Source organism: Chiloscyllium punctatum, chromosome 4 (assembly GCF_047496795.1).
Source record: "Chiloscyllium punctatum isolate Juve2018m chromosome 4, sChiPun1.3, whole genome shotgun sequence".
Lineage (NCBI taxonomy): Eukaryota > Metazoa > Chordata > Chondrichthyes > Orectolobiformes > Hemiscylliidae > Chiloscyllium > Chiloscyllium punctatum.
This window is the reverse complement of record NC_092742.1, coordinates 100,211,185-100,228,401: the sequence shown is the minus strand read 5'-3', so window position 1 is coordinate 100,228,401 and position 17,217 is coordinate 100,211,185. Positions and strand designations below refer to the sequence as shown.

The 17,217-nt window shown below is 41.4% G+C and overlaps 1 protein-coding gene across 7 annotated transcripts in view; it reads left to right on the top strand.

Annotated features, from left to right (window-relative positions):
- LOC140476586 (uncharacterized) overlaps window positions 1–17,217 on the top strand; it is a 280,335-nt gene that overhangs the window by 145,550 nt on the left and 117,568 nt on the right. For all 7 annotated transcript variants that reach the window (XR_011960519.1, XR_011960521.1, XR_011960520.1 and 4 more), the window contains one exon: window positions 13,737–13,916. Coding sequence is in view for 2 of the 7 variants with exons in the window: in XM_072569405.1 (XP_072425506.1) it covers window positions 13,737–13,916 (180 nt within the window). In the remaining 5 variants the exon portion in view is untranslated. The remainder of the gene's footprint in view (window positions 1–13,736; window positions 13,917–17,217) is intronic.

The window sequence follows — 17,217 nt, the reverse complement described above, 5'->3', positions numbered from 1 at the left end:
TACAATGGGTATTTTCATTGTGCCGAGTGTACAAAATCTTTCTTAAAATATTTGACAAATTGAATCCCTCAGTCACATTTCACAAAGACAGGTTTAAGTCATCAGCGTTCTTTTAGAAACACTTTTTTAAAATTCCAAGCTAAAGGGCAACTTCTGCATTTTTGATCTATCAGATATTATGTAATCACCTGTATTTGAATATCCATTCTGAAAATGAGAAGGTAAAATATTCCTAGAAAAAATATCTAGCTTCAAGTTCTCGAAGTCACCTGAGAAAGGGAGCTTCAATTTTAATTTTTTAATGTACTACTTATCCTTAAAAACATTCTGTAGTTAAGGATGTTTCATCATCGTACTTAGCTCCAATGCAGCAAAGCTGCAGCTGATCTCAGATGAGTGCACAAATAGTTGAACAACTGACTAACCAGCTTCAGAAACCATCTGTTCCTTCTTTAGATATAACATCATCTTTTCATGATGACCTAACACACCCAACTGATTTGGGCAAAACATCCTCTGAATACAGTGTTGACTTGAAGTTATTCAAGAACTTAATGCTTCATATCTAAGTCAATACATGTTAATGTCACAGAAGTCTGTTCTCAATTTTAAATTCTACTCCAATCTTATTTGGAGTACATTTCTGAAATTTCACAGTACTCCTATAAGAAGTCATGCACATGTATCAAGAAGATGCTGGAATGTTCCCAATTATGATGCCAGAAGAACATTACAGGATCTGCTAATAGTTAAACACAACCTATTTTCAGCACAGATCTCACTGAAAATACCACATCCAGGAACTATCATCCAGGCCATCGACACAGTTTCACTGTTTCCCTTTTGCACCAGCTACCTTTAGGATAGTTTCAGTTACATCACTCTGAATAGTATCATTCTTCACAAATGCACCTTTTACTGTTGGTTTATCTACACTTCCTTGACGTAGGAGGTCCTTGTTTTTAGTTACCCCAACAAGAATTGTTTTGTTTCAGAGCTATTTCCTTTTTAGGATCTGTTTCTCCAATTTATGATAATATTTCGAATTTTATGTCATTGTCATTCGTTTCTTCACTGTGCACTCCATAGTGTTGTGCAAAAGGGAAACAGTGAAACTGTGTCGATGGCCTGGATGATAGTTCCTGGATGTGGTATTTTCAGTGAGATCTGTGCTGAAAATAGGTTGTGTTTAACTATTAGCAGATCCTGTAATGTTCCTCTGGCATCATAATTGGGAACATTCCAGCATCTTCTTGATACATGTGCATGACTTCTTATAGGAGTACACTGTGAAATTTCAGAAATGTACTCCAAATAAGATTGGAGTAGAATTTAAAATTGAGAACAGACTTCTGTGACATTAACATGTATTGACTTAGATATGAAGCATTAAGTTCTTGAATAACTTCAAGTCAACAACTGTATTCAGAGGATGTTTTGCCCAAATCAGTTGGGTGTGTTAGGTCATCATGAAAAGATGGTGTTATATCTAAAGAAGGAACAGATGGTTTCTGAAGCTGGTTAGTCAGTTGTTCAACTATTTGTGCACTCATCTGAGATCAGCTGCAGCTTTGCTGCATTGGAGCTAAGTACGATGATGAAACATCCTTAACTACAGAATGTTTTTAAGGATAAGTAGTACATTAAAAAATTAAAATTGAAGCTCCCTTTCTCAGGTGACTTCGAGAACTTGAAGCTAGATATTTTTTCTAGGAATATTTTACCTTCTCATTTTCAGAATGGATATTCAAATACAGGTGATTACATAATTTAATGTTGACCTGACGTCATGACCCATGACCTCATCAGTGCCATCTTGAAGTGGCCTCTGCTGCTCCCCAAGACACTCTCCCAACAGCCACTTCTCCATTTAAATCTCCATTTTGCTGTATCTATTCTCAATTCCTCTCACCCTTGTTCACTTTCTCCTGACCCATTTCTCACAGCAATAATTTGAGAGAGAAAGTGAAGAGCAAAACAACCTAGGAGAGGAAGAAGTGAGAGGGAAGCTTCAGGAAAGTAAGTGAAGAACAGATAAGTTTAACACGCGAGGGCAGAATAGAAGGTTTTAACAAAAGCGGTGAGGAAGGGAGTTTTGCATGGGGTGGAGAGTGGGAGGGTTTGAAAGTAGAGTGGAGAGGGGAAGGTTTGAAAGGTGAGCGATGAGTGGAACGGAATGATGGGAGCAGTGAGTGGGTTTGACAGTGGAGCGATGAGTGGGAATGACAAGATAGCAGAGAGTGGAAGGGAATGACAGGGGAGTAATGAGTTTGTCAGGGGAGTGGGGAGTGGGAATCACAGGGTGGCGGAAAGTGGGAGGGAATGACAGGGCAGCAGAGAGTGAGAGGGAATAATGGGGCGCAGAAAGTGGATTTGACAGGGATGCAGTGATTGGGCGGAAAAGCAGGTGCCTTGTTTAGTTCCAAGAGCTGCTTGGAATTTAAGATTTTGTACTTAATACTGATTAAGAATGATTAATGAACCTCAGCTTTTTGATAGCAAAGTACTACCAATACTTTACCCAGGGCCTTTCCATTCTGCATCGTTGTCCTTACAATTCATAAATCTCCCAACTTAAATTCACTTAGAAGGCCTTATAAGATACTTACCACTTTGTTTCTGCGACTACAGCCCTGATACCATGAAAGGTGATTAATTAAATTAACAGATGGCACAAAGTTGTCATTAGTAAGAATGGGCACGAGATAGCTGCACAGTGAAGTCTGATTATAATCAGTTGCCTGCTTTTGAGGTTTTTCCAGTTTTTTTTCTTGGGATTCCAGTGTGGGAAGAAAACATATTGTATTCAATCCTTCAAGAAAGATGTATGTGACAACACAAAGGGAATTTATTTGTCTGTGAATGGTTTGATATAGAGGATACAAGTGTCAATTTATATATGAGGTGTTTAGACCTTTGCTCTGGGTGCTTGAAATTGTAGGGTGAGGAGGTATAGAATTTTTGTAGTGCAGAGCTGTTGGATTTTGTATAATGGATGTTTTTAATAACAACATTAAACAATCTTAATAATCACCAATTCTTAAACGTGTTGTCCACTAATTAGATTTGGGGTCTCTCATAAGACTGTTGAGGATGAATTTCTTCATTCACAGGGCCATCATTATTCAGGATTTATTACCGCAGAGTCATTGAATCAAGGCTGAATTACACAAATCTTTGATTGATAAGGAAATCAAACATTATAATGGGCAGACAGGAAAGAAAATGGAATTAAGGCCACAGTGAGATGTGCTGTATAACTGGGGTAGGAAGGTTGAGGGTGAAGAGCTCATTGTTTTTCTGACTCCCACCCTTTACATCAGGGGGAGGGAATGTCATGTTTGGCCCTGAAGTAGAGACCTCTTCTCCATCTATTACATGGGCAGGTTATCCAGTAAAGTCTGCAGGGCTGACTATGGACTGGGGGAAAGGACTCTAGTTTAGCCACAAAAGGCCCCACGTGGCAAGGGCTACCCCAGTGGGAGGATCTTTCAACATCCACTCAAAATGGCACCTCCTTCAGTTTGATGGGGTCTTCATGACTGGCTGTGATGAGTCCATTCCCACCTTTGTTACTTTCTAGGAACTCCAAGTCCTTATCCATATCTTGAATTTTCTGTGCTCCCACTGCTTTCATTGCTGGGACTGTAGACCTTAGAGGCCTGTGGCTGTCATGTCTTGGAGACAGGATCCTTATGCTGAAAACCTTTGGAATGCCCATGGACAGGCAGTTAGTGCCTGCCTGGCATTTAACCCATTAAGCTCTGGGAAATGACCATGGCAGGATTGCCATAGTCTCTCCAGCCAGTGGACAAGGCTCTAGCCATCAGCAGAGTATGATGAAATATTTCCTTTCACTTATTTAGAAATTTGAAATATGTTCTTTAACTATATATAATAACAGTAGATATTCCTTCTGTATAGCAAATTAATTTTCCAAAGCTTTAAATTGTTGGAGCAATATGAAGATCTTCAAAGCCTGTATATAGAAGTGGTGTTTGATACTTCATCTAATTCCATTGTTATTAGTAGAAATGGAAAGTTCAATTAAATTACACTAAAAGAAAAATTGGGCAGGCATTTATCTATTCTAACTTTTAAATCTATTAAGAGGATTCATCAAGAATGAGGGTGGGAACCTGATTGTTCTCTTTGTGATGTGTGAACCTTTTATGTACTAAACGGGAAGAGTGATTGGTTGATCGGTTTGTAATATTGGTTGAATGTAATGTGCTGGCTGGAATGCTCCTAGCTCTTTGTGCCCTGTGATTATTAATATACATGTGAGTGATTGGAATAGGCAGATAATATCTTAGTTTAATGTTTTTTTAAGGATGGCTGCTGACAATACAGCATTTCTTCATCACTACAATGAAAGCTCAACCTAAATATAGTTCTCAAATGGTAGCATTTGTCTGGAATAGATTGCTGCATAACCCTGGAACTAAGTAAATGCTTAGATTTGCACAGTGCCTTTCATTACCTCTGAAAATCCCAGAATACTTAATTTCCAATGATTACTTCCCATTGATGAGCAGTCACTGTTGCAGTAGGAAATATAGGAGTCAATTTTCAAATTGTCCCAAAAAGTCCCACCAACAAAAATGTAACAGTACTAGACAATCAGTTTAGATGATGTTGCTTGAGGGCTAGACATTGGCGACGACACTTGCTTATCTTAAAAATAACGCCATGTGATATTTATTGGAAGGTGCAATTTTTTTCAATGCCTCATGCAAAGTATGAGAGCGCACTGCAGAATCTGACAGTGCAGCAGTTCCTCAATATTGTACTGCTACATCTCAGCAGTACTGCACTGGAGTCTCTACCTGGATTTTTAAAAATTCACTCATGGGGCATGAGCATCACTGGCTGGGTCAGCCTTTATTGGTCATTCCTAATTTCCCTTCAGAAAGTGGTGGTGAGCTGATTTCTTGATCCAAGCAGTCCATGTGCTGCAGATAGGCCCAGATTGCTATTAGGAAGGATTTGTATATTCTGCTTTGTAGTGTGATTCAGACTCTCAATCTTCTGACTTGGAGGTAAAAGTACTACCACCTATTGAAACAAATTGGTTGTACTGCTGTGTGACTAACAATTGCATTAAGAAGTCCAGTAGCTGGGCTTGTTCATTTGCTTGCTGGCTTGTGTTTACCACTGTCATTGCTGTGCTGTGAAGTATACCTGGTAGCTCTTTAGTAAAATCATAAGTTAATCGAAAGGTTCTGTATCTGCATTGAAATATGGTCTATAAATCTGTGTGTTCTCTCATTATGAGTAATTGGGAATGATGTCACCAACAGCAATAATATTGTTTTTAGTCTGCTGCCGGGAATGTTTGATTGTTACCAAGCTTCGAATGCCCTGCTTTTGCCTCTCTTTACGTGGGGGCTACCCAGTTCCATATTCTTCCCATATTAGGAAGTGGTGCACAGAATTATATTTAATTTAAATATTTTGCTCTTGAAAATTAAGGCTGTTAAGTAATCAAAGATTTACAGAAGTGCTGGTATCAGTAGGAGAATGATTTCACTCTTGCGTGATAATCTTTTATCAAATATATCACCATTGGCAGTGATATGTCTGTACCTACACAAGGGCCCATTACACATGGCTAGTTTCATATGCCAGAATTCTGCAAATATTACCATGTCATGTTTTAACTTCATTTTTGCATTTTAAATGTTATCTTACTAATTAATGAACTAAACAACAATTTTGTTTTAACTAAAGTTAGGCTACATTTTCATTTTTCTTTATACTCATGCTGACAAAAATAATCAAATGTTGAATCATTGTTGAATATTTCAGTCACAAATGTATTAGTATATAAGTAAACCTGAATAAAGCCAAATGAATAGTTTAATTGTTTAACTAATAACCTGCAACTGAATAACTTGTGCCCAAAGACTGACTGTGTTGAATAGTTAGAATACATGATTCTCTATTACCAGAGTTGTTAGGATTTATTGCGTAAGGTGGAAGAACAATTTTATTTGAAAGGATGTAGCTATCGGTTCCTAGCTCATGACAGATAAAGGCTGAATCACGAAAGGAAATTCAGGTTCCTGCTGGTCATCAGAATAAGCACTATCACAATATAGTACCAACACTTATACCTCACCTGATGTATTAGAAAGTTATCATTGTATAGCCTATCCAAAACAAGTAGGACAAACCAGTCAATTACTTTTCCATCAGCCTCCTCTCAGTCATCAGCAAAGTGATGAAAGGTATTGTTGACAGCGATATTAAATGACACTTGACCAACGCTCAGTTTGGATGTGTATATGGAACAATCTGACAGAGGAAGTGGTAGAGGCGAGTACAATCACTACACTAAAAAGACATTTGAACAGGTACATGGATACGAAAGGTTTAGAGAGATATGGGGAGAAAGTGAGGACTGCAGGTGCTGGAGATCAGAGCTGAAAATGTGTTGCTGGAAAAGCGCAGCAGGTCAGGCAGCATCCAAGAAGCAGGAGAATCGACGTTTCGGGCATGAGCCCTTCTTCAGGAATAAGGAAAGTGTGTCCAGCAGGCTAAGATAAAAGGTAGGGAGGAGGGACTTGGTGGACGGGCATTGGAAATGTGATAGGTGGAAGGAGGTCAAGGTGAGGGTGATAGGCCGGAGTGGGGGTGGGGGCGGAGAGGTCAGGAAGAAGATTGCAGGTTAGGAAGGCGGTGCTGAGTTCAAGGGATTTGATTGAGACAAGGTGGGGGGAGGGGAAATGAGGAAACTGGAGAAATCTGAGTTCATCCCTTGTGGTTGGAGAGTTTCTAGGCAGAAGATGAGGCGTTCTTTCTCCAACCGTCATGTTGCTATGGTCTGGAGATGGAGGAGTCCAAGGACCTGCATGTCCTTGGTGGAGTGGGAGGGGGAGTTGAAGTGTTGAGCCACTGGGTGGTTGGGTTTGTTGGTCCGGATGTCCCAGAGGTGTTCTCTGAAACGTTCTGCAAGTAGGCGGCCTGTCTCCCCAATATAGAGGAGGCCACATCGGGTGCAGCGGATGTAGTAAGTGATGTGTGTGGAGGTGCAGGTGAATTTGTGGCAGATATGGAAGGATCCCTTGGGGCCTGGGAGGGAAGTAAGGGGGGAGGTGTGGGTGCAAGTTTTGCATTTCTTGCGGTTGCGGGGAAGGTGTCGGGAGTGGAGGTTGGGTTGGTGGGGGGTGTGGACCTGACGAGGGAGTCACGGAGGGAGTGGTCTTTTCGGAACGCTGATAGGGGATGGGAGGGAAATATATCCCTGGTGGTGGGGTCCGTTTGGAGGTGGCGGAAATGACGGCAGATGAAACGCTGTATATGGAGGTTGGTGGGTGGTAGATGAGGACCAGTGGGGTTCTGTCCTGGTGGCGATTGGAGGGGCAGGGTTCAAGGGCGGAGGAGCGGGAAGTGGAGGAGATGCAGTGTAGGGCATCGTCGATCACGTCTGTGGGGAAATTGCGGTTTTTGAAGAAGGCGGCCATCTGGGTTGTACGGTATTGGAACTGGTCCTTCTGGGAGCAGATGCGGCGGGGACGAAGGAATTGGGAATATGGGATGGCGTTTTTACAGGGGGCGGGTGGGGAGAGGTGTAGTCTAGGTAGCTGTGGGAGTCGGTCGGTTTATAATAAATGTCCGTGTTGATTCGGTCGCCCGAGTTAGAAATGGAAAGGTCTAGGAAGGGGAAGGAGGAGTCTGAGACGGTCCAGGTGAATTTGAGGTCGGGGTGGAAGGTGTTGGTAAAGTGGATGAACTGTTCAATTTCCTCGTGGGAACACGAGGCAGCGCCGATACAGTCATCGATGTAGCGGAGAAAAAGGTGGGGGGTAGTGCCAGTGTAGCTGCGGAAGATGGACTGTTCCCCATGTCGTACGAAGAGTCAGGCATAGCTGGGCCCATGTGGGTGCCCATGGCTACTCCTTTGGTTTGGAGGAAGTGGGAGGATTGGAAAGAGAAGTTGTTCAGGGTGAGGACCAGTTCAGTCAGTCGAAGGAGGGTGTCAGTGGAAGGGTACTGGTTGGTATGGCGGGAAAGGAAGAAGCGGAGGGCTTTGAGTCCTTTGTGATGGTGGATGGAGGTGTACAGGGACTGGATGTCCATGGTGAAGATAAGGCATTGGGGACCAGGGAAGCGAAAATCATGGAGGAGGTGGAGGGCATGGGTGGTGTCCCGAACGTAGGTGGGGAGTTCATGGACTTAAGGGGGACAGGACCGTGTCGAGGTATGCAGAGATGAGTTCGGTGGGGCAGGAGCAGGCTGGGACAATGGGTCAGCCAGGGCAGTCAGGTTTGTGGATTTTGGGCAGGAGGTAGAAACGGGCGGTGCGGGGTTGTGGGGCTATGAGGTTGGAGGCGGTGGATGGGAGATCCCCTGAGGTGATGAGGTTATGGATGGTCTGAGAGATGATGGTTTGGTGGTGGGAGGTGGGGTCATGGTCAAGGGGGCAGTAGGAGGAGGTGTCCGCGAGCTGGCGTTTAGTCTCAGCGGTGTAAAGGTGGGTGCGCCAAACTACTACCGCGCCTCCCTTGTCTGCCAGTTTGATAGTGAGGTTGGGGTTGGAACGGAGGGAGTGGAGGGCTGCACGTTCCGAGGGTGAGAGGTTGGAGTGGGTGAGAGGGGTGGAGAAGTTGAGGCGGTTAATGTCGCGGTGGCAGTTGGCTATGAAGAGATTGAGGGCAGGTAAGAGGCCAGCACAGGGTGTTCAGGTGGATGGGGTGTATTGGAGGCGGGAGAAGGGGTCGTCAGAGGGTGGGTGAGAATCCTTGTTGAAGAAGTAGGCGCCCAGGCGAAGGCGGCGGAAGAATTGTTCGATATCTCGCCGTGTGTTGAACTCGTTAATCCGAGAGACATGGGCCAAACCCAGGAAAATGGAACTAGTTCAGGTTAGGAAACCTGATTTGCATGGGCGAGTTAGGCTGAACGGTCTGTTTCCATGCTGTATGACGATAAGGACCACTCTGCTCCAGACCTCCATTATAGCTTTGATCTAAACATAGACAAAAGATCATAATTCAAGCAGCAAGCTGAAAGTGACTGAGCATGATTGATTTTAGTATCAAAGAGTCTAAACAATAATGAGTAAAGATGTAGGCAGAATTCTCCACTAACTTGAGTCCTACTCAGGACAAAAAGAAATAGTGATTGTTAAAGGCCAATTATCTCAACCCTAGAACATAATAGCAGTAGTTTTACTGGTTACCCCAGGCCCAACCATCTTCAGCTACTTAAAAATAGCCTTTCTTCTATCTTGAGGTCAGAAGCGGCAAAGTTGCTGATGATTGCACAGTTTTCAGTTCCACTTGCCATTCCTCAGATAATGGAACAGTCTCTGTTCATTTGTAGCAAGCCAGATTGGGCTGAAAAAACGGCAGCTAACATCTGCGCCACACAAGTTGCTAGCTAGTGACCATCCTTGACAAGGGAGGCAGAAAATACTTGGTTATCAACATTTTTCAGATTGTAAGTGCACTAGTCACATGATCAGTGTGACTGAAAAAAAAGCCACAGGTTGGATATTCTCTGGTGATTGACTAGCCGAAACATTTCAATATTTACAAGGCACAAGTCAATAGTGTGATGAAATACTCTGCACTTGCATGTATGAGTGCATTTCCAACAACACTCAAGAACTTGTTACTACTCAGGACAAAACAATGTGTTTGAGTAGCACTCTATCTCTCACTTTGAACTTTCAGGCTTAAAAAAGGATGCATTACCCCAGTACTTGAGAGCAGCTGAAATTAGTTAATTGATGAGACTAGCTTTTGCTTTTTTTTGTGTTTCTAGGCTGATTTAACTTAGAATATCTAAATAGATACATCCTAATGCAATTTATCATTGTGTGTGACTTTGCTGTGTATTGGATGAGTGAGGAAATTGGGTAAAGAGGTAATGGATTCAAACACTCTGGCAATAGACTCTTTGATCCAACTCATCCATGCCAGCTAAATTTCTCAAACTATCTAGGACTACTCACCCATATTTATCCCTCTAAATCTATTCTATTCATATACCTGTCCAAATTCTTTTAAATGTTGTAACTGGTCTCTTAAACATCTCTAATTTTAAGCACATTACCTTTAACGGTCATACTTTCAGCTACCTAGGGAGCACCTTATTATGCATTACAAAGGTACCATATAAAGCCAAGTTGTTATTGCAGCAAAAAAACAATTCACTCGCAGTAGTGGCCAACATGATTTTCATTAACTCATAAATTGATACTTTAAATTGAATAGCTCTCTATAAAGTAAATTTATTGAGGGTTAAGTGAGGAGAGGGAGCTAAATCAGTACCCAAAGCTTAATGACAAAGGGCACTACTATTATTACATGATTAAGTAATGCACTAGGTTAAGTGCTTCTCAACAATAGATATAGATGGGTTAGTTTAATCTACATAACTACACCAGGAAAAGTTTGTGTTTGCCAAAATGAGAGGAGATTGTTAAAACAAAGCATGTCATATGAATTTAACATCAGTTGAGGAGCCTGAATGTCTAGGTAAGAACTGCTCAGTTAATATTAACTGTTTCAGCCTTTTCTACTGACATACCTGTTGGCTAGTGCTCCAGTGTTTTGATAGTAATCTGTGCATTAAAGAAGACTGTTGCAAAACCTTAACGTCTCCATGAGATTGCTGAGATCAATGAAAAGAAATATTGCTCTGGCCAAGTCAACAGGGTGGATCCCAATGATACAGCTTTATAATACACTCAGGGAAATATCTGCATGGCAGGCTGAAGGACCCAATGGTAAAGAAGTTAAGGTTGAAGTGACACTGGGGAGGTGGTCTATATAAAATGATGTCTTCTAGGTCTAGTTATGGTGGTTGCTCTGTTCCTACCTGTGCCCCTGCTCAGAGTACAGTGCCAATAATAATCCCACCCCTCACAATAAACAGTTAAAGATTAAGTGGAGTGCTCTGGAAGTTCATTTCACATACAAACTGTGTGAAAACGTTGGCCCTCGGGTTCAAGTGATTAGTTCCTGGGATGAATGGCTAAGTAAATTGGATTTCTATTCACTGGTATTTAGAAGAATGGGAGGTGAACTCAATGAAACATAGCAGGTTATGAAGGAGTTTGATAGGATAGATACTCAGAGCTTGTTTCCCCTGTCTGAGGAACTGAGAACATGGCAGGGGCACAGTCTCATGCTAAGAGGTCGATCATTTGAGACTGAGAAGAGGAGAAATGTTTTCTCTCAGCTAGTTGTAAATCATTGGAATTCTCTACCCTAGGAAATTTTGGGTGCTGCATTGTGGCATTTATTTCAAGTTGTGGAGTAGTTTTGTTCTCTAACTGAATTGAGGAATATGAGCATTTGGGTGGTAATTTGGAATTGAAGCCAAAGGTCAACCATGATCATGTTGAATAGTGGGGCGGGATTTTCAGAATTTGTGGTCTACTCTTGCTCCTGTTAATGTTCTTCCAGTTGAGGTCAGTACATATCCATGATGACAGCTGGTAATTGTGGCCTCTGATTTTCACAATTTGTAAAAGCTCTTCTGAGCAGTATTTTTCTTCAACCTGCATGTACAGTTCTCTCCTCTGCATATTGCCCAGGCTGGAAGGATGCCTATTGACTCTCCAGCCTTGAGAGCCTTCCTAATATCCTTAATTGGATGGGACTTGGCTGCTTCCTGACATCACCCTCTGTGCTGGCATGTGCAGATCACTGATCTGCAATTCCTCCTTACATTGGGATTGTGTCCAACATTTCCGGGCAACAAGTACTGATGAATGGTGATCAGTTTGAAATGTCATCTGTTTTTAATTCATATTTCTAGCACTTCCAGCATTTTGGTTTGACTGATCATCAGGTTTGCCAGATTCCAACTTGCAAAATCTTTTTTCCTTACTCTACTGGCCTCAGCATCCCACTTAATCTTTAGCTGTTTATTGTGAAGGGTAGGATTATTATTGGCACTGTACTCTGAGCAGAGGCACAGGTAGGAACAGAGCAACCACCATAACTAGACCTAGAAGACATCATTTTTATATAGACCACCTCCCCAGTGTCACTTCAACCTTAACTTCTTTACCAGGTCCTTCAGCCTGCCATGCAGATATTTCCCTGAGTGTATTTCTTTTCATTGATCTCAGCAATCTCATGGAGACGTTAAGGTTTTGCAACAGTCTTTTTTAGTGCACAGATTACGATCAAAACACTGGAGCACTAGCCAACAGGTATGTCAGTAGAAAAGGCTGAAACAGTTAATATTAACTGAGCAGTTCTTGCCTAGACATTCAGGCTCCTCAACTGATGTTAAATTCATATGACATGCTTTGTTTTAACAATCTCCTCTCACTTTGGCAAACACAAACTTTTCCTGGTGTAATTATGTAGATTAAACTAACCCATCTAAATCTATTGTTGAGAAGCACTTAACCTAGTGCATTACTTAATCATGTAATAATAGTAGTGCCCTTTGTCATTAAGCTTCGGGTACTGATTTAGCTCCCTCTCCTCTCTTAACCCTCAATAAATTTACTTTATAGAGAGCTATTCAATTTAAAGTATTAATTTATGAGTTAATGAAAATAATGTTGGCCACTAATGCGAGTGAATTGTTATTTTTTTGCTGCAATAACAACTTGGCTTTATATGGTACCTTTGTAATGCATAATAAGGTGCTCCCTAGGTAGCTGAAAGTATGACTGTCAACGGTAATGTGCTTAAAATTGGACATGTTTAAGAGACCAGCACCAGCTGAGTGCAGAGGTATTGGTGATTTAGAAGTGTGGGGAGGTTGTAGAGATGGGAGAGTCAAGGCCACAGACATCATAAATTTTACTTAACCAGTAGTGGTTACAAACTTGCGTTCTCTTATCTGGTGGAAGTTTGGTAACCTCTCAATTTGATATGATATTTTTAATGCTTGATAGCTGAACCAAATATTCAGAAGCTTCTTTTTAAAATCTGTATTTTCCTATCTTTGATGCAACTGGCCAGGAACTTTCCATAACTAGGAATTTTGTCAGATATCAGCAAGTTACACATTTTGATGACTGATTTCCTTTTGTGTACATAAGGACAATCCTGACCATTGTATTTTTGAGTTTATAATCCTGTCTTTTCTGATGTTGAAAGCCACCTCAATAAAACTTTGTTCCTATATTATTGTTGTTAGGAGTACAGTATGAGAAAATTGAGTCAGCTGCATGCTGACGAGGAAATGAATTTAATGCTGGGTAGAGCATTCCATTCAGAATAAATTATCAAAACAAGTGCCCAAAATTGTGCATTCTGATATTTACTAAGTACTGTTCAGTTAATGAACATCCAGATATTCTGACTTTACCATCATTCTCTGGGTCTGGGTGGGTTACTCTTCGGAGAGTTGGTGTGGTCTTGTTGGGCTGAACGGCCTGTTTCCATACTGTAGGGAATCTAATCTAATCTAAAAATTCTCAATTGTAACATTTTTCCAAAATAAATGGTGTATGATCTAAGAAGCTAGTGTTGTCATTCTTATTCTTGAAATTTTCCATTTACCTGCATTTCCTCTCTTCTCTCTCAGGGCTTCTGCCATAAAAAATAAGAATATTGGTGCTATTTTTGATCTGATGATTTGCATGCGATTGCATTTGTTATTTGATGTGCTATTAAAGGGGCAAAAAAAATCATAAAATTTCTGTTCCCCAGGCTCCTGTAAAGGTTGCTGCTTTAAGAGCATTGCAGAGGAGAACTTGTTAGGGAATAATGGGAATCACTTTAGCTCTGGTGAGTAACCTGCCTTTTTTATAGGAAGGAAAAGTTGACAAGAACCCAGTTAGAAATTTCTTGGATGACCGTCGGCGTTCAGGTCCCTTACCAGAGGGGGATAAACGAGTGGGCAGTCGGCGTAATGTTCGCAACTGGGGTGGCCCGGACTTTGAGATGGTAAAGTCTGGTATAGAAAAGAAACGTTGGGAAAAAGGGTGTCCGGTAAGTTATAGCTGATGCATGTAACGATGCATGATGTGATTTTTGTGGCTGCATATCTACATAATGTGTAAACTTTTCTTGAAATTATCTTAAAAGTCATCTGATGATTGTCATGGAGGGACGATTGAAAAGATACATTGCAACTTTTAATGAGAGGAACAACTATTCAGTTGGAGAAATTGACATTATGCAGAAATCTCAAAAAGAATATACTAGAAGCGATGAGTAGCAAATCTTCTTTTAATAAAGAGCATTCCACCCACTGAATTTGGGCATTGATTGATTTTTTTTGGCCCTCATTTCTTGTATAGGTAGCAGCCGAGTATAAACACTTTCTCCTCATGGAAAATGTCAGGACCCTCTCAAAGAGGAACCTGTAGATGTAAACATATGCTGGAAGCTCCCTTACGTAGCATTTTGGAACGACAATATCCTCTCCTTTTTTACATATATTTGTTCCCTCAATTTCTCTATACATCTCCAATATCTTTCCATTCTTTATCTCTGTGTGCTTCCATGTTTTGTGTGGTCAAGTCTGAACAATCAGATATGTGATAAACAACCTGTTCAGAGATGTTATTACACATTTCCAGAGAGGGCGTTACTTCAACTTGTAATGGAGACAGCTACAGACACCTTTTAATTTGCCAATTACCAACTCCTGAATCCAGCCTTTGTTTTCATCAGCCTGCCTCCATTGCACTGCTGGGTAATAACATGAGTGTGAATGGCTTGCATCAGCTTATAATCAGTTTCACGGTTTTTCTTTCAGTTAGGGTCTGGTTAAAAAATATGCTTTGAAATGCAAGGCATTATACCATCAGAACATATAGTAAGTCATCTGTTCAGACAGTAGCTCGCATTGGCCCCGCAAATTGATTTTGCCACTCGGATGACCATAATTGCTTTGGCTAACTGGTTAAATGGGTCTATCAGATGATTGGAATGACTAATATGAGTGTACACCAAAAGGTCACTGATGTACACAACATGTTTTTGCAAGCTTGCGGTCAACTGATTAGCAGATCTTGAAATGTTCACGTACTTTTCATATCTAAGACTATAAGACTGTAACACCATAAGACATAATAGCAGAAATTAGGCCATTAACCCCATTAAGTATGGTCTACCATTCAGTCAAGGCTAATAAGTTTCTCAACCCCATGCTCCTGCTTTCTTTGCATAACCCTTGAACCCTTTGATACTCAAGAAGCTTTCTATCTCTGTCTGAAATATGCTCAATGACCTGACTTCCACAGCCTTCTGTGGCAATTCCATAGATTCACCACTGTCTGGCTGAAGAAGTTTTTCCTTGTCTCCATTCTAAAAGGTTCAGGTTGTAAGTTTACTCACTGAGCTGGAAGGTTTGTTTTCAGACATTTGGTCGCCATGCTAGATAATGTCATCAATGAGCTCTGGTGAAGCATTGGTGTTATGTCCCTCTTTCTATTTATGTGTCTTAGTTTCTTAAGGTGGGTGACATCATTTTTGGTTCTTGTTCCCAGAGATTGGTAAATATGGACCAAGTCGATGTGTTTATTGATGTAGTTCTGGTTTGAATGCCAGGCCTCTAGGAAATCCCATGTTAGTCTCTTCCACCTGCTTAGGATGGATGTGTTGTCCCAGTTGAAGTGGTGTCCTTCTTCATCTGCATGTAAGGATACTCGTGATGGTGGGTCATGTCTTTTGGTGGCTAGTTGCTGTTCGTGTATCCTGGTAGCTAGTTTTTTACCTGTCTGTCCGATGTAGTGTTTATTACAGTCATTGCATGGTTTTTTTTAAAATAAAATTCATTTTGCTGGTTGTTAGTATAGGGCCCTTTCGGTTCATCAGCCTGTTTAATTGTGTCGGTAGGTTTGTGGGCTACCATGATGCCAAGGGGTCAGAGTATTCTGGTAGTCATCTCAGGGATGTCTTTGATGTATGGTAGTGTGGCTAGAGTTTCTAGGCTTGTTGTGTCTGCTTGTTTGGGTTTGTTGTTTGGGAATCAGCAGACAGTGTTTATTTGGCACTCGTTCTTCTTGAATGTGCTGTTGTATAGGCTTTTTTTCTGCCGCTTGTAGTTCTTGGGTTCTGCAGCGTGTTGTGGCCTATTTAAATAATGTTCTCATGCAGCTCCATTTGTGGGTGTTGGGATGATTGCTTCTATACTTGAGTATCTGGTCTGTGTGTGTTAATTCCTGGTCTGAAGTTCTCCTTTAACTGTTTATTCCACTGTGACATCTCGGAAGGGGAGTCTGTTGTTGTTGTTGTCGTCCTCCTCTTTTGAGAAATTTATGCCAGTAAGGATGTTGTTGATGATTTTGTAGATTACCTTTAATTTGTTCCGTTTTGTAATGACAAAGATGTCATCCACGTAGCAGACCCAAAGTTTGGGTTGGATAGTGGTGAGGGCTGTTCGTTTGAGTCTCTGCATTACTGCTTCTGTTAAGAAGTCTGATATTGGTGATCCCATGGGTATTCCATGGATTTGTTTGTAGGTTTTGTCATTGAAGGTGAAGTGGGTAGTGAGGCAGAGGTCTACCAGCTTGAGGATGTTGTCCTTGCGGATGAAGTTGGTGCTGTCTGGTGTTTGTGTCCTTGGTTCCTCTTGTCATGCAGTCAGCATTTCTTTGGCCAGGCTGATCTTAATTTATGTGAATAGGGCTGTTACGTCAAAGGAGACCATTATTTCATCCTCTTCTATCTTGGTATCTTTGATATTCAGGAATTCGTGGGTGGAGTGAATGGAGTCTTCTTCTAGGTATTTTAGTTTTCACTGAATTCCTTAGCTAGTCTGTATGTCAATGTTCCAGGTACTGAGACTGTGGGTCTGAGGAGGGGCCCCTGGTTTGTCAACTTTAGGTAGCCCGTAGAAGCTGGGTGTGTTGATTCCATTTAGTTTCAATTTTGGGAGATCTGTCTTGTTCATTTGTCCTAAATTATGAAGTATCTTCAATATAGCTGTGGAGTCAGGTCTATTGGTAAGTGTCAGTATCTGTGGGCAGTGAATTTGCCTTTTCAATGTACTGTGTTCTGTTTAGGCTGATGGTCATGCGCATGACCTTTGTCTGTAGGATTACAATGTTTCTGTCTTTTCTGAGTCCTTCCAGGGCTTTCCTTTCCTATGTTTTGGGGGTGTTCCCTTCCTCCTTCCTGCTTAGTGTTGGTGCAGCCATCTGTCTGACGGTCTACTAGGTTTTGTTTGTGAATCTGTTGTCTTTCAGGATTGATTCTAAGAAGTCCTTTTTGTTCGCGTGTCTGTAGTTGTACTTCATCCCTCTTACTAGGACGGCTTTTCCATGTCTGTTAGTAGTCAGTT